This window comes from Leuciscus leuciscus (genome assembly GCF_965113295.1).
Source record: "Leuciscus leuciscus genome assembly, chromosome: 7".
In the NCBI taxonomy this organism is placed as follows: Eukaryota; Metazoa; Chordata; class Actinopteri; order Cypriniformes; family Leuciscidae; genus Leuciscus; species Leuciscus leuciscus.
In genome coordinates, this window is record NC_138731.1 from 44,266,261 (window position 1) to 44,292,305 (window position 26,045).

A 26,045-nucleotide genomic window follows, 5' to 3' on the forward strand; every position below is an offset into this window, starting at 1 on the left:
GTGTTAATATTTGTTTGATAGTGGCAGTCAAACTGATCATGTTACTGTCTTTAAAACTCCAGCCAAGCAAGCAAGCCGAACGCGACCCAAACCTCAAGCGAACGTGAGTGATTGTGAATGCGAGCAGTAAACGCTTCAGACTGTGTGCTGAGGATCAGACTGAGAGTCTGGATGGAGATACAGGAGGCTTTCTTTGATGCTCAAACCTTCAGTAGCTTTCTGTTCTTCATGGGTGGTCAGAATGAGAGAGGAAGTGACATCATCTTCTGTTCACAGGCCTAATGTGTGCAACATTTCCCCGAGTGACTGGCTGGCAGCAAACACACAGTGTGTGTGAAACGGGCAGGACGGGACACGCACAACACCTCCTCTGACTGTATGGGTGTGCTGTATTTACTCTCAGATCTGTTCACACACAAAGAGAACATTCTCAGGCAACTTACAAGATGATAAATGAATTTTAAACGTGAATACACCCTTGAAAATAAAGGTTTCAAAAGGGGGGAGGGGCGGGGGGGGTTTCACTAATGCAATTGAAGGATTATTTCTGGAACTTTTCAGTGAACAAAACATTTTTTATTCTTAATGTGAAGAACATTTTAAACATCTAAAGAACCATTTTCTACTATACAAAGCAATTGTGGTTCCTTTATTTTTTAACATAAAGTGTTTTTTCTTTTCTTTAAAACTTATTTTTTCTTTACTCCTGTTATTTTATTCTTACTGTAATCCTAGTGTAATTTCTGGAAAAGTTCAACAGATGGCGCCAGTTTGCCATTTAAAATCATAAACAAGCCATTAAATAACTGTTGATTCTCACACTGTGATCTGATATGCGGTTACTCACATCTATCAAACGTTCTCAGGTTTATAAACAGTGATTTAAACTGAGTTATGAACTATAACCAGCAGGTGGCGCTACAGTAACGGGAAAGAAACAAATAGCGATACATTTATTGATTGCAAAATAATATATACCAGCACCTATGCTCTTCAGGTTTACAACAGGGTGATTTTAGCTTCTTATCTAAATAAAACATGGTTGTAAAATCCGTCATGCTTTACTGCTAACCTGTGAAACTGGTCTGTGGCATGTTGTTTTAGTTTAATATAAAGCTGTTCACATATGGACACACCTGTTGTTGTTTCTGAACTTCACTGTGCATTAAAAGAGTCATTCTTCAATTGGAGTGAAGCAGAACTTAAAATAATAAATGTGCTATATTCAGTCAAATGCAAGCGTAATATTTAGTTAATCTTAGTCAAATACTGGTGCTTCAGCTTATAAACACTAATCATGTCAGACAAATTAAAACAAATCCAGATTTATTATTTTACAATAAAAGCTGCCATTGTGATCCTTTCAAGATCTCAAGACATTTTTAGAAATATTAATAAGGCTATAATACAATTTCATAGATTTTGTTCCAACTCAAATCCAATTAAACATGTTTTAAAACAATAATACAGTGCACAAATTTTCCAGCCCATCATAACTACATTACTCATTTAACATTAAAGGGTTAGTTTACTTAATTATTATTCTGTCAGTAATTACTCACACTCATGTTGTTCCAAACCCCTAAAACTTTCGTTCATATTTGAAACACAAATGAAGATCTTTTAGATGAAATCTGAGATTTCTGTCCCTCCATTAACAGTAACGCAACTACCACTTTGACGCTTCAAAAAGTTAATAAAGAGATCATAAAACGAATCAATATGAATTGTCCAAATTTTCTGAAGAGACTTGATCGGTTTATATGATTAACAGACTGAATTTAAGCTTTTATTCACATTTTAACATTGATCAGCAAACCAAGGCTCAACCAAACCTGCTTGACGCACGAGAATGATCCTCATTGGTTCTTACAGAAGCCCAAACGTTCTGCATAATATGCAAATTAACCTCATTGGTTCTTACAGAAGCTCAAACGTTCTGCGTAACATGAGAATGAACCTCATTGGTTCTTACAGAAGCCCAAACGTTCTGCGTAACACGCAATTTAACCTCATTGGTTCTTACTGAAGCTCAAACGTTCTGCGTAACACGCAATTTAACCTCATTGGTTCTTACAGAAGCCCAAACGTTCTGCGTAACATGAGAATGAACCTCATTGGTTCTTACAGAAGCCCAAACGTTCTGCGTAACACGCAAATTAACCTCATTGGTTCTTACAGCAGCCCAAACGTTCTGTGTAACGCAAATTAACCTCACTGGTTCTTACAGAAGCCCAAACGTTCTGCGTAACACACAAATTAACCTCATTGGTTCTTACAGAAGCTCAAACGTTCTGCGTAACACGCAAATGAACCTCATTGGTTCTTACAGAAGCTCAAACGTTCTGCGTAACACGCAATTTAACCTCATTGGTTCTTACTGAAGCTCAAACGTTCTGCGTAACACGCAATTTAACCTCATTGGTTCTTACAGAAGCTCAAACGTTCTGCGTAACATGAGAATGAACCTCATTGGTTCTTACAGAAGCCCAAACGTTCTGCGTAACACGCAAATTAACCTCATTGGTTCTTACAGAAGCTCAAACGTTCTGCGTAACATGAGAATGAACCTCATTGGTTCTTACAGAAGCCCAAACGTTCTGCGTAACACGCAAATTAACCTCATTGGTTCTTACAGAAGCTCAAACGTTCTGCGTAACATGAGAATGAACCTCATTGGTTCTTACAGAAGCCCAAACGTTCTGCGTAACACACAAATTTAACCTCATTGGTTCTTACAGAAGCCCAAACGTTCTGCGTAACACGCAAATTAACCTCATTGGTTCTTACAGAAGCTCAAACGTTCTGCGTAACACGCAAATTAACCTCATTGGTTCTTACAGAAGCCCAAACGTTCTGCGTAACATGAGAATGAACCTCATTGGTTCTTACAGAAGCCCAAACGTTCTGCGTAACACGCAAATTAACCTCATTGGTTCTTACAGAAGCCCAAACGTTCTGCGTAACACGCAAATTAACCTCATTGGTTCTTACAGAAGCCCAAACGTTCTGCGTAACACACAAATTAACCTCATTGGTTCTTACAGAAGCTCAAACGTTCTGCGTAACACGCAAATGAACCTCATTGGTTCTTACAGAAGCTCAAACGTTCTGCGTAACACGCAATTTAACCTCATTGGTTCTTACTGAAGCTCAAACGTTCTGCGTAACACGCAATTTAACCTCATTGGTTCTTACAGAAGCTCAAACGTTCTGCGTAACATGAGAATGAACCTCATTGGTTCTTACAGAAGCCCAAACGTTCTGCGTAACACGCAAATTAACCTCATTGGTTCTTGCTGAAGCTCAAACGTTCTGCGTAACACGAGAATTAACCTCACTGGTTCTTACAGAAGCCCAAACGTTCTGCGTAACACGCAAATTAACCTCATTGGTTCTTACAGAAGCCCAAACGTTCTGCGTAACACGCAAATTAACCTCATTGGTTCTTACAGAAGCCCAAACGTTCTGCGTAACACACAAATTAACCTCATTGGTTCTTACAGAAGCCCAAACGTTCTGCGTAATACGCAAATTAGCCTCATTGGCTCTTACAAAAGCCCAAACGTTCTGCGTAACACGCAAATTAACCTCATTGGTTCTTGCAGAACCTCAAACGTTCTGCGTAACACGCAAATTAACCTCATTGGTTCTTACAGAAGCCCAAACGTTCTGCGTAACACGCAATTTAACCTCATTGGTTCTTACAGAAGCCCAAACGTTCTGCGTAACATGAGAATGAACCTCATTGGTTCTTACAGAAGCCCAAACGTTCTGCGTAACACGCAAATTAACCTCATTGGTTCTTACAGCAGCCCAAACGTTCTGTGTAACGCAAATTAACCTCACTGGTTCTTACAGAAGCCCAAACGTTCTGCGTAACACACAAATTAACCTCATTGGTTCTTACAGAAGCTCAAACGTTCTGCGTAACACGCAAATGAACCTCATTGGTTCTTACAGAAGCTCAAACGTTCTGCGTAACACGCAATTTAACCTCATTGGTTCTTACTGAAGCTCAAACGTTCTGCGTAACACGCAATTTAACCTCATTGGTTCTTACAGAAGCTCAAACGTTCTGCGTAACATGAGAATGAACCTCATTGGTTCTTACAGAAGCCCAAACGTTCTGCGTAACACGCAAATTAACCTCATTGGTTCTTGCTGAAGCTCAAACGTTCTGCGTAACATGAGAATGAACCTCATTGGTTCTTACAGAAGCCCAAACGTTCTGCGTAACACGCAAATTAACCTCATTGGTTCTTACAGAAGCTCAAACGTTCTGCGTAACATGAGAATGAACCTCATTGGTTCTTACAGAAGCCCAAACGTTCTGCGTAACACACAAATTTAACCTCATTGGTTCTTACAGAAGCCCAAACGTTCTGCGTAACACGCAAATTAACCTCATTGGTTCTTACAGAAGCTCAAACGTTCTGCGTAACACGCAAATTAACCTCATTGGTTCTTACAGAAGCCCAAACGTTCTGCGTAACATGAGAATGAACCTCATTGGTTCTTACAGAAGCCCAAACGTTCTGCGTAACACGCAAATTAACCTCATTGGTTCTTACAGAAGCCCAAACGTTCTGCGTAACACGCAAATTAACCTCATTGGTTCTTACAGAAGCCCAAACGTTCTGCGTAACACACAAATTAACCTCATTGGTTCTTACAGAAGCTCAAACGTTCTGCGTAACACGCAAATGAACCTCATTGGTTCTTACAGAAGCTCAAACGTTCTGCGTAACACGCAATTTAACCTCATTGGTTCTTACTGAAGCTCAAACGTTCTGCGTAACACGCAATTTAACCTCATTGGTTCTTACAGAAGCTCAAACGTTCTGCGTAACATGAGAATGAACCTCATTGGTTCTTACAGAAGCCCAAACGTTCTGCGTAACACGCAAATTAACCTCATTGGTTCTTGCTGAAGCTCAAACGTTCTGCGTAACACGAGAATTAACCTCACTGGTTCTTACAGAAGCCCAAACGTTCTGCGTAACACGCAAATTAACCTCATTGGTTCTTACAGAAGCCCAAACGTTCTGCGTAACATGAGAATGAACCTCATTGGTTCTTACAGAAGCCCAAACGTTCTGCGTAACACACAAATTAACCTCATTGGTTCTTACAGAAGCCCAAACGTTCTGCGTAATACGCAAATTAGCCTCATTGGCTCTTACAAAAGCCCAAACGTTCTGCGTAACACGCAAATTAACCTCATTGGTTCTTGCAGAACCTCAAACGTTCTGCGTAACACGCAAATTAACCTCATTGGTTCTTGGGTTGCACGACTACTGATTTCTGCTAGTCGATTCCTTATCAAAACAATACTCGAGTTACTCGACTACTCGTGGTTCATGCTACTTTAAATGAAAAGACATGAAATAGCTAGATCTTATCAATAAACATTTATTAATTCATAGCCTAATGCAACAATTACATAAGTAAACTCTCAAAACATTATAATTATGACATTTCATTTTTAAATTTTCATGTAACAGTCTAAAGCCAAATAAATAGCCGTTCTTGCCTTTCATTTCAGACGTCTGCTTCTAGGGGCCGTTCACATATCGCGTCTTTTTCGCGCTCAAGGTCGTTATTTCAAATGTAGGAGCGCGGCGAGCGCGCTCATATGGAAACAACGTGGTGCGCTAGTTTTTCCAGGCGGGTTTTTCCTTCTCATCTCCAGAAATATATCTAGTAGTAAAGCTAATGCAAGGGCTAGAAATCAATTAATCCTTTGCTGATACTTCTTCATCGTCATCATGGAGAGCGCAGTTCACGGTTGCATAGCACTGACAGACGCCATGGGAGCGCGAGCGCTTGTAGGAGACAGCGGCCGCGCTTTCCACACGTTTTTAAACGCAATATGTGAACGGCCTCTTGCAGAGTTGGCCAATTACAATATTTTTGTCATCCTTGATGAAATACTTCCACACATCTGACGTGTGGCGTCTGTTGGTGACGTTCGCCATTTTTAATTCATTTATGGTTAATGGACGCTCGAGTAGTCGATTGTTTCCGACAGCGTCGACTAGTGGTTGAAGTAGTCGATCTATCGACTACTCGACTAGTCTATGCAAGCCCTAGTTCTTACAGAAGCCCAAACGTTCTGCGTAACACGCAAATTAACCTCATTGGTTCTTGCTGAAGCTCAAACGTGCTGCGTTACACGAGAATGAACATCTTTTGTTCTTGCTGAAGCTCAAACGTTCTGCATAACATGAGAATGATCCTCATTGGCTTTTACAGAAGCTCAAACGTGATGCGTAACACAGGAATAAACCTCACTGGTTCTTACAGAAGCTCAAACGTTCTGCATAACACAAGAATGAACCTCATTGGTTCTTGCTGAAGCTCAAACTGTGCTGCGAAACAGAGAATGATCCTCATTGGCTTTTACAGAAGCTCAAACGTGATGCGTAACACAGGAATAAACCTCACTGGTTCTTACAGAAGCTCAAACGTTCTGCATAACACAAGAATAAACCTCATTGGTTCTTGCTGAAGCTCAAACTGTGCTGCGAAACAGAGAATGAACCTTACTGTTTCTCGCATGTAAAGCGAACATGCTTGAGCTTCTGTAAACCATTAGTGATGTTTGAGTTGATATAACGATGTAACGACGACATGAGATGAGTAATTAATGACAGAATTTCCAGTTTTGACTAAACAATCCTTTTAAATAATTTAAGTAATTTCACAAAAAAGAAATGCCGATTGTTATTGCATACTTAGGTTGTTGCAATGCGTAGCAACGTTGCTATGGCGTTGCTAAGTGCCCAGATATGGCTCTGTGTCCCTGATTTAATTTTTCAGATGTTTTCTGGTCGAGCAGGTGAAATGCTGCGTCTGATCACTCAGTAAAACCGCAGTGTGATTTGAGGAATCTGGAGCGCAAATCAAGTTCATTCGACAGTATTGCAGGCAAACAGCACTAATGATGACGCGAGTTTGAACCTCGCGCTTGATAGCGCGTGCGTCCATGACCTCACTATTCCTCACAGCTGTGTGTGTGTGTGTGAGAGAGAGAAAGCGAGAGAGAGAGAGAGAGAGGGAAGAGAGAGAGAGGAAGAAAGAGACGGAGCAGCAGCAGACGCGCTCGCTCGCGCTTCCCAGCGCTCCGTCGGTATGTCTTAACCCGTTCTCCGTGCACTAATATAACCACATGCACTGCATGCAAACATGGACGAGTCGTCACTGCTGGATCTGCTGGAGTGTTCGGTGTGTCTGGAGCGCCTGGACACGAGCGCTAAAGTCCTGCCCTGTCAGCACACCTTCTGCCGCCGATGCCTCGAGAACATCGTGAGCTCCAGACACGAGCTGCGCTGCCCGGAGTGCCGCATCCTAGTGGACTCCGCGGTCGACGATCTACCGGCCAATATTCTGCTGGTCCGCTTACTGGACGGGATTAAACAGCGCCCGAGGAACGGGGGGGGGAGGACGGGGCTCGCGGGATGCGCGGCCGGAGTATCGGCGTCTCCCCCGGGCACAACTGTGCGGGACCTGCCCGTCTCCACACGCAACTCCCCGGTCAAGGTTTGTGCGGTTCTGATTGATTCGTGCTGTGCTGTTGATGATGGGTGACGCGCACGTGCTGTTGCAGGTCGAGTGTGTTTGCCAGAAGCTTCAGTATTTGGATTGAGTAACTACACTGTGAATATATATTTTCTAAATGAAACCAAGGTTAAGGAGTACCTTAAGAAAATACATGGGGAATGTAGATACAGTGCCACGCGCAGCTCCCCTGTCAAGGTTTGCGCGGTTCTGATTGATTCGTGTTGTGATGTTGATGAGATGGGGAATGAGATGCGGAAACACTGGTACTTTTGTATTTTTGTAACGCATTTGATGTTGTTGTTGTTGTTGTTGTTTTATATGTTGGGTGTGTTTTAAAAATTGGACCCTGAGTCTGTAATAAAGTTTTGATTTGATTGATTGATTGATTGACGCGCACGAGCTGTTACTGGTCAAGTGTTTGTTTTCCAGAAGCTTCAGTATTGGTTACTTGGATTGAGTAACTACACTGTAAAATATGATTTTCTAAATAAAACCAAGGTTATTGGAGCACCTTAAGAAAATACATGGTGATGTAGATACAGTGCAAGTATAATATGTGTATCTGCATGTTGCTATAGATACATGCAGGTGTTCTCAATCTTTTGCCACGCGCAGCTCCCGTCAAGGTTTGCGCGGTTCTGATTGGTTCGTGCTGTGATGTAGATGTATGGCGATGAGATGAGAAATTGTGGAAACACTACTTTTGTATTTTTGTAACGCATTGATGTATTTATTTTTTATTTTTTGTTATTGTTATTGTTTTATATGTTTAGTCAGGTGTGGGTCAGACCCTGAGTCTGTAATAAAGTTTTGATTGATTGAGTGAATTGCACGAGCTGTTACAGGACGAGTGGTTGTTTGCCAGAAGCTTCTTGGACTGAGTAACTACACTGTATAAAATGATTTTCTAAATGAAAACAAGGTTATTGGAGCACCTAATGAAAATACATGGGGAATTTAGATACAGTGCAAGTATAATATGTAGCTGTTACTATACTTACATGCAGGTGTTTTCAATATTTTTAGATGCAATGGACCCCTAAATATGGGGTGTCAGGGACCCCCATCCTAAAATTGAAAAGAAAGCTATCTTTTATAAACACCAAATTTATACACTGATTTTATACATTAATATCATGGATCTAAAATTAGTTTATATTAAGTTTTATTATTATTTTCTACTCACTACAGTAATGTACTGTTAAATGTATTATTCATTTATTTGTTTCATTTTAATCAAATTATTTATTTTTAATAAATGCATCAATTAATATTTATTTTAGTCAATATTTTAATAAAACATTTTCTCACAATATAATATAAAGTTATTTGTTATGTTTTTTAAATAATATTTTTAGTCAATAGGCCTAATTTATTTATTTTAATAAAAAATGATACTCCTAATTTAAAATATATATTTATACATTTATAAATTGAATGTTTATTTTTAATAAATGTATTTATGAATATTTATTTTAATAATTGTATCTAATTTTTTACTAATTTTATTTATTTATTTATTTATTTATTTATTTATTTATTTATTTATTATTTTTATTTATTTTTATTTATTTTTATTTACAGTGTTACCTGTCATTTCCTTGCGGATCCTAGTTTGAAAATTCTGCATATAGTCCAAATAGCACAGCAAACTTCTTTTGCCTTTCATATCTCTGCGTAATGTAAGAAATATTGCGCGAGATTCCTGTATGAGTGTACACCGGTTCTGTCAGCGAGTTTAATGACGCCACAAGAGTTTCTCTGCTCTCTCTCACATCTGAGATCAGAGATGGTCCTCAGTGTTTGTGCTGTATCTGCTGAAAGACATGAGCTGTGTTATAATGTAAATCAGAAATATGAACTGAACTGCAGTTATTGGTTATGTGTGTGTCAGAAATGAAATGTTGCTGCTGTTCTTCTCTACACACTCGAAAGTTTGAGCACTTCACTGAATTCCTTTTCATTATCAGATATTTTAATCTAAAGGCTTTTGCTTAAATGCTTGAAATTAGTTTTGTAGACAAATATAAATTGGGTTTAAAGTTTGTATTATGACAATAACATGGATTATTGTTTTTTCCTTTAATGAATCAAATGCACACGTTCCTCAAATAGTTGAAATCATCCTATGATGAAGTGTGATCAGTGGTAAATTAATGAGTAAATTATCATGGGATGATTTAGGGGCCGTTTACGCGACACTGCTCTCAACTTTTTATGCGTTTTGGTCGTTCATTTACACGACAGCGGACTATTGAAAACGGGATTCAAAGTGCAAGTTTTTGAAAACGATATGGTCGTCGTCTCCGTGTAAACTACAAAACTCGAATGTGTGAACTGTGACGTCATGTACGCGTATCACATATTCATTCTATAGGTGTGTAGTGTTTCTTTTACAAAGTGACATCGCCATCTACTGGCCTGACAGCAGAATACAGCGTTTTTAATCTCTTTCATGGATCCGTTTACGTTGTCGTCGTAAGGAAAAACGCATGTTTTTAATCCATTGTTGATGTGTAAACGTACCCGTCCCTAAAACACTATTGAAGGAGGAACAGGCTGTGAAAATGTATATAATATAATATATAAATACTTTTGCAAAAAAAAAAAAAAAAAAAAAAAAAATTAATTGCACAATTATTGCTGTTATCCTACATAATTGTGATTAGATTGAATTACCATGATTAGACGATTAATCAATAATTGTGACAGGCCTACTTCTAAATGCATAAATGTAAATATCTATATTGTCATGTGCTATGATTTAACTATTAATGTATAATGTGGAAAGCAGTCATAATAAAGAGTAAGCAGATGTGTCGGTTACACTTTATTTTAAGGTGTCAGTGTAACACTGTATTCATACATTTAAGTACTGAGTAATGTTAATTAACTACATGTATTTACTATAAGGTTAGGTTTGGTTTAGGGTTAGTTGCATGTAATTATTCCTAATTTATAGCCTGGAAACTACCTGACGATGTGATTGGTCCACTGCGATTGGCTGTTGCTATAGTAGCAGGATGTTTTGCTATGGTAAGACGTTTCTTTGAGATGCTCTGCCATTGTTGTCTTGGTCTATTGTTGTGCTGGTGTGTGTTGAAGCGGTCAAACACACACATCAGTCCCACAGGAGCGGTGCAGTGTGAACTGATGTCTCTCACAGGTCAGAGGACAGACTCTGCTGACGCTGCGTGTGTGTGTGTGTGTGTGTGTGTGTGTGTGGAGAGAGAGACGCTTGTGTGTTTTGTGGCTCCTCTGCGCTGAATTCATTTAAACATATGTTACAGGATCTGAGAGTATTAGTAGCTGAAAGCATTGCTAAATTATCCAAAATACAATCATGCAATGAGTTGTTTATGTCATGAAAGGCAAGTGCATGATTCCACGATGATGAAAAGCAATGCACAGTGTGTTTTGTGGCTTCATGGATGGTCAAAGACACTGGCCATTATAAACCCGTATTGATCGTCTACATGTTTTGCAGTGACAGAATTGAAGCTGTGGCCACAGACACTGAAGTATTCATCACAAACGGCTCTATTAGACAGAAAATTAGGTGAAGGATTGATATGCTCAGAACTTCTCATAAAATGTGCATGAAATATTAACCCTGTAAAGCGACTGTATCATATTTCTAAGGCCTTTAAATGATCAAAACGTTGCTGAACAATCTATTACTAGTATAACTGTACAAACATCAGCCTCTTTTTGCTGTGAAATATGATTTTTGTCAAATAAATGTAAGATTAACTTTGATATTATTAGTAATATTTCACATGCATTGAAGCAGCTTCGGTTTACTTGATTATCCAGACATCATTTTATTGAGATATGATCATCAGGCTTTTGAGGAAGGTTTATTTGTTCATCATTGCATTATATGTTTTTAGCTTTGATAATCAAGCTAAGCATTTAAATATCATCTTAAGACATATTACTGGCAGATATACTGATATTTATATGCATTTTATGCTGTACTGTTATAAAGATCTCAATGATTACAAGCTATCAGTCCATATGAATATTAGCATCTGCACCAAATTGCATATGTTTTTCTCTGCATGAAAGCGTGATCTTTCAGTGGTGTCTCATCGGCGGTGTGATGAATGCATCAGTGAGATGAAGACTGTCCTTTTGTTCTGACAGGGTCATCGCTGTTCCTCACGTCTCAGATCTGCCCTTTAATGCAGTGAGGTTTTCACTTTACTTCAAGCCTTTCTGGGAAATGCGTCATAAAGATATTCATATGTTCCAATGCATTATATCTTTTCATGTTAAATGCATTATTATATCTGCAGATTCCTTACATCTGAAATGCGTGTTTTAACGCATCATATTTTCTTAAGGTGTAGCGATGAATAGATGAGTATTATAATGCATTATAACTGTGGTTACAGTTGTTCATTAGATCATGCAATGCATTATAAGGTGCATAATAAATGCATTCAAAAAACTTTTATTATGTATTGTTTATATTAGAGCAAACAGCAGACGGACAGATATGATTGCATGAGGCAGTAGAAACGGTGTAAAATCATGCATTAAGGTTTCAAAACCATAAAAACCATGTTGAAATGTTGGTAAAGCCTTTCATCTGGTTCTGACTCCATATTTCTGTATCGATCTGATCTTACAATCAAATATCCCATCGAAATGTTGGCTGCAATAACTCTTAGAGCTTTCTGGCATTGATAAGTACACTAGGCAGAGACTCTCAGTCTCTTATGATGACTTGGTATCGTTTATTTAATTAGAAGTTTTCATGAAGTTGGCTGTTAAAGATCTCTAAACACATAGATGTCTATTGCATGTTCTGAATGTGTTGGTCTGAATAGAGTGAGATGAGCTGGTTTTGGGATTGATGTGTAACCGAATGAGGCGTCTCGACTGAAGTGTGTCATCGGTGAACATTCATTCATTCATTCGTTCATTCATTCATTCATCATTCCAGCCGAAGTCTCGCACGCACTGAATCAGCTGACCCGAGATGTCTTTATTGTTGCTCGGCTGAACACAGCGGGACCAAATCTCCTGTGTTTCTGCTTGATTTTTGCCTGTATCCGCTTTCCCATCATCCACACACACATTAACACACATCTCCGCGTGCCAGGACAGTTCATGCTGCTAGGGAGGTCCAAATCACGGCTGTTCATTTGTTTTTTATTGGTTAAAACAAATGTTTGTTTTTTTTTGTTTTTTTTTATGTTAATTTTTTTATTTATTTTTTTATTCACTAATATTTATGAATTAATTATTGAATTATTTTTTTAAATTTATTATTTAGAATTATTTTATTAATTCATCTTTAATACATTTTTATATAATGTTTACATTTATTTTATATTTATTTAATTAAATTTGTATGTAATTATTTATATTTACTAATATTTATGAATTATTTATTAATTTATGAATGAATTAATGTTCCATTCATTCAATTAAACCCAAACCCAATTAAACCTTTCATGTTCACCCATTAAACATGAGAGTATTATGCAATCATTTAAGACATTTCTCCTGATATAGAACCTTTTTTTTCTTTAAAAAATCTGTTTATTGAACTTTTACAATAATAACAGGATACAGATACAGGAGAATAGTGTAACAATATTGAGAACCTTTTTTTTAGCATAAAGCGTTCTTTAAAAATAAGTCAAGAGCCCCTAGAGTTCTACATAGAGCCCAATTGAACCTTTATTTCTATGAGTGAGAGGTCAGGATGGGTAAAAACAGCAGATAGATAGATAGATAGATAGATAGATACTGTAATCATGCAAACCGTTAAGAGTGACGTGTGATCGATTGAAGACGATGATGATCTGGATTGAAGTCTAGTTTAAAGATGTGGTATAATGGCCTTTTCACAAGATGTAAAATAAGTCTCTGATGTCCCCAGAGTGTGTGTGTGAAGTTTTAGCTCCAAATACCCCACAGATATTTTTATATAGCATGTTAAAGTTGTCACTTTTTGAGGGTGAGCAAAAACATGTCGTTTTGTGTTTGTCCCTTTAAATGCAAATGAGCTGCTGCTCCCGGCACAGGGGGCGGAGCTTCAAGAGCTCCTGTGTGTGTGTGTGTGTGTGTGTGTGTGTGTGTGTGTGTGTGTGTGTGTTAGCAGCTCTGATTACCTCACGCAGACAAGCACTAAAATGTCAGAAACTGTTCTGCCTTTTATGTTCAAACTCGAGACTCGAGAAGAAGTGAAAACATGTAGAATACAACATTTCTGAATGGTTAGTTGATGAATATATGTCGCTGATGTGGAGTTAACTATCTTCAAGTCTTTGATTAGCATATTCTGTCATGATAATCTATAAATCGTGTTCAGGGGACGGGGTTTATGTAAATTTTAGGGTTGGTGATGTCACTAACCCGGGAGGAATGTGGTGTAGTCTCTACCAGCCGTTTGTTGTAGTCCTTAAAAAGCGATTTCTTTAAAAGCAAATATCTCCCTTTGCTTTGAACTTTGAGCGTTGTAACTTTGCAGATGTTGTTTATGATCAAACAGCAACATTACACACTAACTAAAGCTAGAAAAGTCAAATCATAATCAACCACCCCTTTAAACTCCTGAAACACGAGAGACTCGCTGTGATAAAGCCGCTGTCAGCTGAGAGACTGAGGAATGAATCGTCCTCTTTTGTCCTTGACGGAATATTCCCTCCATTTCCCAGAGTTATGATCCGGCTGAGGAACATTAGCAGCGCTCTCGTGTTCTGGACGGCTGGAGCTCAGAGAGTTCTCACTCCACTAAAGCGCTTTATCGCCGAGTAGAAACACTTTTCTGTGTCTTCATGCACACGGTCATCTACTGTACTTGTGTTTAAATTAATAATTAACATGTACTTAATTGCATTACGCATTTACATAAAATGTGTGAGTTATAATTGATTATTTGGAGTTCTGTGAGAAGCCAGACTATCATGAAGATCGTCTCCTTCTATACGTGCCCTTGTGAGTATAGCCTATATGTATATAGTTTCACTGTGGCATTAGTAATAAAATGAGACTGTAACCACAGCGATGTAAAACCATGCATGAATCCTCTTTACTGTGGTTTGGGCATTTATAGACCATAATTACTACAAACTCATTCCCATTACAGATCATGTGGTGTGAATGTTCTTCAGTTATGGCGCTTTTCCACTACACAGTACCAGCTCGCCTCGGCTCGGCTCGGCTCGACTCGACTCGGCTCTGTTTGGTTTTCCACTGTGTAAAAGTTGTACCTGTACCTGCTTCCAGGTACTTTTTTTCGTACCACCTCCGGCGCGGTTCTGAGCGAGCTGAGGCGAGCTGAGGCGATACTAAAATGTGACGTGAAAACACAGCAGACTGCTGATTGGTCAGAGAGAATCGTCACTATTCCCTGCGTCATCATTGCACGCGCCAGACGGAGTATCCTGAATAAAAACAGCAAAAACAAAAACAAAAACATCCAAAAACAGCATACACTCGATTTCCTCCATTGTCCTGTGTGTTTGGGTAGCGGGTGTGTCTCGCGCGTCTCGCGTAAAAGATTAAGTCACGGCAGTTTCCTGCGGCGTCGCTATGACGACCAGGTACTATTGTGGAGGTACTATCTGCAATGGAAAACGGAGCGAAAAGCGAGCCGAGCCGAGCCGAGCTGAGTCGAGTCGAGTCGAGTTGAGCTGGTACTGGTAATGGAAAAGCGCCATTAGTGTTAGTACTGTACGTGCGCAGGGTTTCCAGATGAGTTTGGACTTCCATTCAGGGCTGTATTTTTTTTTCCTGATCTACATATGTGCATATTGAGATGTTTGAAATGCAAAAAAAAAAGAATAATAGTTTTACACTTGTGGTCATATCGACCCCCCCCCCCCCCCCATAAATATACATTTTAATCATACAAATGATATATCATTTTTGTTTGTTTACTTCTCATCTATATGTTTATGCTGTGTTTTGGGGGATATGAAGTACTTTTTTTTTTAACCATATTTACTGCAAAATTCCTCAAATGCACCATTAGCATGCAAATGAAATATTACATTTTTAGTAAAAAAAACAACAACATAAAACACTTTAATGATGATCAAAATGAAATATTAGTTGTTTCTGGATGTTGATCTGGGTGTTATGGTGCGTTCACACCGGACGCGAATAGCGCGTCAGGCGCGAGTGATTTCAATGTTAAGTCAATGCTTTGAAAAAATTCCTGCGGCGCGAATGAGGCGTAGAGCGCGGCGCGGTAGACGCGAATACGCCTCATTCGCGCGTCAAGTTCGCGCGAATAGCGCGAATTGAGCGTCTGGCGCGTTAAGCGCGTTACGCGCGAATGATTTTATTAGTGCTATTTGTGCATTCACGGGTTTGATGCGAATTCGCGTCTGCCGCCCGAGTTGAAAAATCTGAACTTCTGCGTGAATTCGCGCCGCGTTAACCAATCAGGAGCCTGCTTGCTGCTGTCACGTGGTGAAGTGACAGTTTATAATGTTATTTTATGTTTGGCCTCAATAAATTATTTTGTAATATGACTAAAATGCACAACAAAGCAAATCTTTCACATAAAAACTCGATTTCAATATATGAGAGATACTCATTTTGTATTGAATGCTATTTATTCCATATCTATTCTAGATTATATGAAACATTATTATTCTAATGTAAAGACAACAAACACAATTTAGTGTATAAAAACAAAAATCACAGGACAGGTTTCACTTTTGGAGGCTGGCTCCATTTATTATCAAAACAAAAATAAATGACAGATTAGGTGGGTGCGGGCGAGGGTGAACCTCGCGCCGGGCTGTAGAGCGCGGGCTCGACAGGCAGCGACCACTCGAGGCCGAGGCCTTATACGGCCTACGCTGTCCTCGTCAGCGTCCTCACCGTTATGTCCACCAAACCTAGCTCCTGGAGCAAATTGTGAAACTCCTGAAACCCTCCGGAGGGTCTGGTGGACCCGAGTACAGCGACGATGTCCCCTATGCAGCTGTGTCTGCTCTCCAGAGCATATACGAGCGGTGACTCTCTCGATTAATGCTAACGCTAATGCTCGATAAACATCTAAAAAAGATGGCCGCCAAAACTTTCACCTCTGACGCGCGTAAATTTCTGTTCAAACTTTTGTTTTTACACGCGTTAGACACGCGAATTAACACAAAGTGGTCAAGCGTCAAACTAGACGCGGCAGGCGCGAATTTGACGCGCTATTCGCGTCCGGTGTGAACGCAGCATTAGAGGCAGAATTCTGCCATCTGATGGTTAGAGAAAAAGTGTAGGAAATACAGTTTTAGAAAAAAAGTGTAATTGCCATATACATCCAGCAGAGGGCCATTTGTTATGTGATTGTGATGATTTTGGGCCATTATGAAAAAAATATATACATTTTAAAGTACCAAAGTTTCTGATTTTTGTTCTTGTTTGAGGTCTTTTGAAGTTTCTTGTTTTGCGGTAATGCCATTTCGCCACATAAGTTGCCACTAAAAGACGAGACTTGATTGTAATCACATATTATTTATTTCAATAATCCAAATGTCGTCCTGACTCACCATATGAGGGTGAACATGATGTTGCAATGAATGATCTACAGTATACAAACTAGAAATGCAGTAGAGGCTAGATTATGATTATGATTAGGGCTGAACGATTAATCACAATAAAACCGCACGCGATTTGGCAAAGGCTGCGATCATCTTATGCGCCGCTTGTCAGTGGAGTGCGGCTGATCGGTAGTAAATACTGCTCCATCTGAACACCAGAGGGCGCTCTCACACAAACACGATAAATATGCGCCGCCGCAGAAGTACAATAATGTGCATCATTCCAGGAAATCCCTATCGCTGTAGCTGAAGAAACAGAAGATTGAAACGCTTTGATTAAACATGACTAATAAACACACGACTGCCTTATTCTGTGTAAGAAGCTCATCATCTCACAGAAGGAGGAGCTCAGCTGTCGTTATGAAGTGAGTTTGGAGGAAATGCATGTTATTAAATGTCTTTTGTTGGACAACAGGTTCATAAATGCTTCTCATGTTTGGAAAGATGTTTGACGCGTGTTGCTTTTTCAAATGCACGTTATAAGTGACTCAAACTCAGTGCTTTCAGAGTGAGCAGCGTTTACAGAGCCGTACGTCACTGACAAGCTGCACATATCAAATAATCTCAGGCTTTGCGATTTTAAAATCACGATTAGCCATCTCGATTTAAGTGCGATTACATGGAAAGTGCGATTAATCGTTCAGCCCTAATTATGATTATGATTATTGTTACTGGTGAAATCTCTCTCTCTCTCTCTCTCTCTCTCTCTCTCTCTCTCCTTTATCTTGCCTTGTATCTTTTCTCTTCTCGAAGCTGAGCTTGGATTGATGGTCTTTTTCCCCCGTCTGTGTCAAGACTCAAGAATGTAAACATTGGGCCAGCCGATGATATTTATATGTTTTCTGAATCATTTTCCTTTAGACAAGTGAATTTACTGAAGGCTACCGGGAACTAATTGATTCACAATATGTGCACATTCATTATTTAACTTATGTCTAATATGAATCACACCTTGTTTGATATAATAGTGCTGACATCATCATCATACATCTACTTTTTCTAAATGTCATAATCATTTTGTTAACAAACAAGTATTCATTACTTCAATGAGCTCATTGTTTCTGCCTTAAATTACATTAGTTGAATTAATAAATGATCTCACTGTGATTATATGTACATTTCTGTAATGCATAACCTAGACAGTCTGATAACAGATCACTCTAAACTGTAATGTGGACTCGTCTCATGCATTTAAAAAAAAACGATGTGTATTGTGAAAAGCGCTATACAAATAAATGTGAACTGTATTGAACTGAATTCACACTGATCTGCCATAACTGGCCCGTGACGTGTGGTGTGAGAGGCGAGATCAGTGTTATCTAGAGGAAGAGCTGTGTGTTTGTGTGAGCGTCAGTAAACACAGACGAGTCTCAGACTCCTGCTGTTCTCCAGCATTAATGTTTCATGCTCTCGGCGCTGGTGAAGAGGAGAAGAAGACTGACACGACATGACTCTGAGTCTCTGGAGACGCTGATGATCTCCCTTCTGGAGGATCTCTGAGCAGTGTATTATATACAGTGTTATGAGACCTTATTCTAACGTGCTAGAAAAGGTTACACAAAAAAAGAATATTAAAAATGAAAAAATATGAAACAAAAGCCAATTCAAAAAAAGAAGCCCTGCAGTTTTAGTATTGTTTATACACTATTATAGTTATTTAATATTTTGAATTGGCTTTTGTTTTATATATTTTCATTTTAATTGTAATTTTTTAATGTTCTTTTTTCTGTAACCTTTTCCTGGCACTTTAGAATAAGGTCTCATAACATTGAGCAATATATTATATACAGTGTTTATTAACCTTTATCAATGTTAGTTAATAATGTTCATGTGCATGTTAGTTCACAATGCATTAACAAATGTTAACAGAGATGATTTTTGATCTTACAGATGTTAAATTAACATTTACATTAAGATGATAAATGCTGTAGAAGTATTGTTCATTGTTAATGTTAACTGTGGTGAAAATCCAGCTTTTAACGTTGTGTTTATGTGTCTATGTGGTGTGTTTAATCTGCTTTAAGACAAACCATGTGTAAATTCATAAGTCGACTCCATTGCTGAGTATTTCCTCCTTAAAACTGCAGTGAACCAAAGACAGTCTCAAACACACGCTTTGAAATCGCTGGTGTTTCTGACGTCACAAACTACCTTGTAACCAATCAGATCAACGTGTGATCGTCAACCAGTGGATCTCTGAGCTGAGTGAGTGAGTGGAGGCGGGGCTCATTTGCATATTCATAGAACCGTGCATACTAAATGAGGCAAGGGTGTCGAGTTACATTCAAGATATTTAAAGGCATGAAGAAATTATTTTCCAAGGAAAAAAACTTTTAAAAATTTAATTTTGGTGATCAAAGATGAGTTTTGAGGGATAAAATGGGGACTTTAATATTTCTCAGTACTTATTTAAATAAGTACAATGTAACTACTGTATGTCACCTTAAAATAAAGTGTAACTAATTCTCTTTTAGTAAATTTTTTCCATCTTATATCAACGTCTGTCAGTAACATTAATCCGTTCAGATTAAATCTCTCCTCTCTGATAATGAGTTCATTACACAAGCAGAAACGTGTCTCTCATCCGATCAGAATTTACAATCTGAACTCTTTATAATATTAGTTTGATTGTTTTCCATTTGAGCATTTCATAATGTGAAGCCGTTCCTACACTGATGCCACACTTACTCATCTGATGCCAATGATTTGCTTTGCATTTCAAATAAATAGAAAACAATCAGCCGAGATGCTCTTTCATTTCATTGTACAATAATTAGTTTCGCCGTACAAGTCCTTTATTTCTGGTTTGCAGGAGTTTTCACTCTTGTAATGGAGATCGTTCCTCTAAAAGCTTCTCTAATGAGCTAATGAGTGTTGTGTTACTCTCCCAACAGCACAAAAATAGCATAAACTGTCCGACTCTCGGGACGCGTCCCAGCTGTGTCTCTGCATTGTTTACTCTGAGATGACAAACGAGGAGCGTCTGAAACCACAGCGCTGAAGTACAAACCTCACGAACTCATTATCAGAGAGGAGAGACTGGCTTTAATCTCAGCGGAGTCACAGCATCTTAATGGGACGGATTGACATTCCCAGGGTTATTACCGTTCAGGAAAAAGAGGAACGTTTCCTCATTATTTACATTATTTGAGCTTCTAACGGCAGCTGCAGTGACATGACGACTTTACCAATCAGCGATTGGCTCTTTTATTTAGAAGGCGGGGCTTATTACGCCATATTAGGTGTTTAACTTTCTCGCATTGATAGTAAACCGAGTCGAGTGCACCGTCTCTGGTGACAGGGATCACTGTAGTCCATATCAAAATACATATTTACACAACTTTAATGTAATCCACATGACTTCAGCTGACAAATAAGGGTCTTCTCTAGCAAAACGATCAATTTAAAAAAAAAATTTTGTATAAATTTTTTTTATAAACTGTAGCCTAACTACAAATGTTCACCTTGGAGGAATAAAACAATTTAAAAGATAATTGTGAATTTTTTTCTCAGAACTGTGACATATAAAGATAGTAAATGCAATTCTGAGAAAAATTTATATATATATATATATATATATATATATATATATATATGTATATATATATATATAAATAAATTTAGCAATTGCATTTTTATAGGTGACCTTTATAGGTGACTTTAACGAAGGGTAAGTTTACACGACAACGATGTACTAAAAACAGAAACGTTTTTCCTTTGTGTTTTTCGCGGACAGACGACAACGATCCTGTTCACACGGATCTGCAAAAACAGCTAAAAACGCTGTATTCTAATGCCAGGCCAGTAGATGGCGATGTCACTGTGTAAAGAAACTACCTATAGTCTGAACATGTAATTCGCATGCAAATGATGTCACCGTTTTTACATATTCATGTTTCTGTTGCCAAAACTGATATAAAAAAATTAATAAAACCTAAATGGTAATATTTAAAAAAAATCAGTAATACTTTACAATTAGGTTCCATTTATTAACATTATTTATATTCCCCCTGTAGTCAATAATTTATCCCTTAAAACTCATCTTTGATCACCAAAATTACATTTTTAAAACTTTTTTTCCTTGGAAAATAATTTCTCCATGCCTTAAAATATCTTGAATGTAACTCGACACCCTTGCCTCATTTAGTATTCGCGGTTCTATGAATATGCAAATGAGCCCCGCCTCCACTCCCTCACTCAGCTCAGAGATCCACTGGTTGACGATCACACGTTGATCTGATTGGTTACAAGGTAGTTTGTGACGTCAGAAACACCAGCGATTTCAAAGCGTGTGTTTGAGACTGTCTTTGGTTCACTGCAGTTTTAAGGAGGAAATACTCAGCAATGCTGTCGACTTATGAAGTCACACAAAGCACATTAAAAACACCACATAGACATATTGTATGGGACATGTGAATGTCTTTTATTTATTCCACAAGTTTTGACACGTATCTTCTTGCCTTGTATTCACACCCGAAATCCATATAGTTCGTTTATCACTGTTTATTCTTCCAAACCAACAAGAATCACGTTTCTTACATACAGCATAATCCTCTCGTGCAGCGATGTCTTCTCAACAACTTGTTTGTAGAAATACTATACTTATAAGGCAATTTATGCTATAATAAACGGTCAAAAGCTTTGTGTTCTCCCAACGAGCATCTGCACTTATTGCATGAGCTTCAAACTTTTTTTACATGTGCTACAAAATGGACGTTACTGAACATGCGCGGTAAGAACAAATATAAAGTAAAGAAGTATATTCAACAGGAAATGACTAATTAACATAAATAATAATTGTATAAAATTTACATAATACAAATATGAAAATATACATTTTGAAATATGGCTCTTACACACATAAACAACATTAAAAGCTGGATTTTCACCACAGGGGTCTTTAATTAACTACATGTACTTACTATAGAGTTACGGTTAGGATTAGGGTTATTTACTTGTAATTATGCATAATTTACAGTTATTACTATAGTAAGTTCATGTAGTAATGTGTATGTCATCCTAAAATAAAGTGTTACCAGAATTAGAAATGTTACCTTGGCAAATAACTCAAATAAGTTTTAAGTTTAAGCATTAAAATGACTTACTGGAAAAAAATAACCAATACTCAACTAAAACAGAAATGGGCAAAATAATTTTAAATTGTAAAAACTAATAAAAAAATTAAAAAAAATTCGTATGAAAAATGGAAAAATATAAATCAAAGCCAATTCAAAATGCTAATAAAAACAATAATTGTATTTAAATAACTTTAACTCTTTCCCCACCATTGACAGAATGTATTCCGTGTGTTCGCTGTTATACAGTAGGGGGCGCTATTGCACATCAGCTGAACAAGAATTGAATCTCTGGATCAAAACGGGTGAAGAGGAAGCAGAAACGAGCGATAGAAGCATCGCTGACGCACGTGTAAAATAACACGATTCAACGGCATATAAATCAAAACTGCGTAACGTTACTGAGTGAAATGTTGAACCCATGAAGAGGAACTGACTGAAGCTTTGAGGGACTCGATCGACTCCATCTGTGTTTGAGCATCGCTCGGAATCCCATCCCGACAAAATCATTGACAAAAACAAAAATGTTCCATGTTTTGATTCAAATGTAACTTTTTATTTATTTTTTATGAAACCCACATTCAAGTATTGATCAGTAAAAAGAATGCATGAAGCTAGAATAATTAATGCAAAGCTTAGAATAATTTTTTGTTTGTTTAAAATCAGAGATTCTGTTCTTCTTTCTGTTCAGATTCATTCATAACGATATTAAATAACAGTGCGATGGACTCTTGTTTGTTTGGAGGTTGTTGTGAGTGTGTGATGATGACACCGAGAGCTCGTTCATCTCCTCCTGTGTGTCTAGTGTAATAATGTGAGGGTTTCCAGCCTCAGCTTACAGTACATTAATGTCATTTATCCATATCAGCTTCATATCAGCTCAGACATTACACCCACAGTCTGTCTGACTCTGATCCGTATCACACACACACACACACGCACACACACACACACACACACACACACACACACACACACACACACACACACAGACACACACACACACACACACACACACACACACACACACACACACACACACACACACACACACACACACACACACACACACACACACACACACACACACACACACACACACACACACACACACACTCTCTCTCTCTCTCTCTCTCACACACACACACACACACACACACACACACACACACACACACACACACACACACTCTCTCTCTCTCTCTCTCTCACACACACACACACACACACACACACACACACACACACACACACACACACACACACACACACACACACACACACACTCTCTCTCTCTCTCTCTCTCTCTCTCACACACACACACACACACACACACACACACACACACACACACACACACACACACACACACACACACACACACACACACACACACAGTGTCCGACATATTTTCTCCTGCTCTTCAGGGAAGGTTCTCAAGACTCTTTGGAAGATCGAGTTTAGAGTCACTTAACTAGCACAAGTGTATAATCTTTGTTATATCTGTAAAATAATAACCAATTTAAGTCATTCACATTTCAACTAAAAAGTTTTTTCTTTGGGATGTTTTTTTTTTTTTATCGTTAAAATTAATTTTAGGGTGACACTTTAGTTTAGAATCCAATTCTGACTATTAACTAGTTGCTTATTATCATGCAAATAACTAGAATATTGGCTGTTTATTACTTGTAAGCACATATTAATGCCTTATTCTACATAATCATATTCTAACATCCCTTAATCACCCAATACCTAAACTTAACAACTACCTTAATAACTATTAATAAGGAGTAAATGAGTTTACTGAGGCAAAAGTAGTTAATAGTGAGAATTGGACCCTAATCTAAAGTGTGAGCAATTTTGGTAATCAAACATGTTTAATTAATTGAAAAAATAAAACTTAATCACTAATTGTTGTTAAATTGTCTAAGTGTTCAGCCCTATTATGATTTATTCATCCAACATTTGCCAAATTCCATGACATTCCGCGTCAAACTGTAAATTCTGTTTTTATAACTGGTTCCATCTGCGTTTTCCGAAAGTTACATTTTGATAAATTTGATTTATTTTTATTTTTTTCTGGATTCCGTTTCAATGGTTTAATTAAATAAAAAATCAACAAGTATGTCTAATTTATTGAATTCCTATATCTTTAATAATTTAATAAATCTAATCTTTGACCAATTTTGGTGATCAAAGCATGTTAAATTAATTGAAATAAAACGTAAACACTAATTGTAAGTGTTCAGCCCTACTTTTGATTTATTCATCCAAAATTTGCTGTTTTTATGCCTGAATCTGAATTACAGTTTAAGCTGTTTTGGTTGCACTTTATTTTAAGGTGTCATTGTTACAGTGTAATTATATATGTAAGTACTGAGTAATATTAAGCAACTACATGTACTTACTATAGGGTTAGGGTAGGATTAGGGTTTGGTTGAGGGTTAGTTGCATGTAATTATGCATAATTTACTGTTATTCATAACATATGTAACAAGGACACAGTAAAATAAAGTGTTACCGCTGTTTTTCATCAGGAATAGCGTGCACAGATGGATCTATAGACCAGGAACATGAGTGTGTTTTCCGTGTGTGTGAGATGTTCTCGTGGAGTAATGAATGTTGGCAGAGTTGATTTGCATGCGTATGAGCGCAGGTCGACTCCATCCGCTCTTGATGTGTGTGTGTGTGTGTGTGCACACCACGTTCCTCCTCATTATGTGTGTGTCTGGGAGCCTGTCCTCATTGAACGCAGTGAAAGCACACATGAAAGCGTGTTGTGTGTCTCCGGTGAGTGGACAGTAGAGGCAGAACGCCTGTCATTTCTGCGTAATGAGCGTTTGCTTGTTTATATTGTGCTGTGAAAAGCTCATCTATATTCATGCTGTGTGTCGTGTCTTCGAGACGCTGTCGTTTGTCGTCTTTAGGATGGAGAAAAGCTTCATATAGACTTCTCTCTCTACGTGATTTAATGCAAAACCAAGTCTTTTAGTTTATTCACTAATGATAAGCAGGATTATTCAGTCATTATTGCTTAATAAACTCTGACAGGCTATGATCAAACCTTGACTCAAAGCGTCTGACTGGACATTATCCTGCATATTACTGGGATACTAATCATATAAATAAATAAATGCATGTGAAATATTAATTTGATTCGGGCGGTTCTGGGCTCTCCATCGACCCTTTAATTCTGCTGCTATAAACTGAGTTTTATCCCTAAATCAGTTTTATTTTTTCTCATATTTAGATTTTTTTTCCATTTTATTTTTTCTTGATTTTTTTGTTTGTTTAAATATTTTCTAGATTACTGCTTATTGAATTTGAATTTAATTTTAGTATTTAAAAACCATGTATGATTAATTGAAATCATTTATTAAAATAACATTTTTAATCAATTATTACATTAAGTCCCTATGAAATCTCCCAAAATTCCCGAATTCTTCTGTTTAAATCTCATCTGTATTCCTCATTAGTGGTTTAATTTATTTATTTTTTAGTAATCAAAAAGCATAGAACTTATACAATTTAATTAGTTACAATTTTAACAAATTATTCAAGTCCCTATGAAATCTGTTTTATCCCCCCCCCCCCCCCAATTCTGTTTTATTTTTTCCCCAATTAATTTTTTTTCTTGTGTTTAGTTTTTTTCTGTTTAAATCTTTTCTAGATTCCACTTTAATGGTTTAATTTAATATTAGTAATTAAAAAGCATGTCTAATTGAAATCATGAAGCAGTTTATGTATAAAATTCTGTTTTATTTTCACCAGATTCCTTTTGAATTATTTAATAAAATTATGAATCAAAAAGTACATCTAATTTATTAAATTCCTA

At 37.7% G+C, this 26,045-nt stretch overlaps 1 protein-coding gene across 2 annotated transcripts in view; it reads left to right on the forward strand.

The window, feature by feature from the left end:
• Positions 1-7,071: 7,071 nt before the first annotated feature.
• The window catches only part of LOC309502319 (E3 ubiquitin-protein ligase SH3RF3-like), a 149,355-nt gene continuing 130,381 nt past the window's right edge, over positions 7,072-26,045 (forward strand). For both annotated transcript variants that reach the window (XM_082174675.1, XM_082174674.1), the window contains exon 1: positions 7,072-7,545. In XM_082174675.1, the coding sequence (XP_082030801.1) occupies positions 7,192-7,545 (354 nt within the window). In that variant the 5' untranslated portion in view covers positions 7,072-7,191. The remainder of the gene's footprint in view (positions 7,546-26,045) is intronic.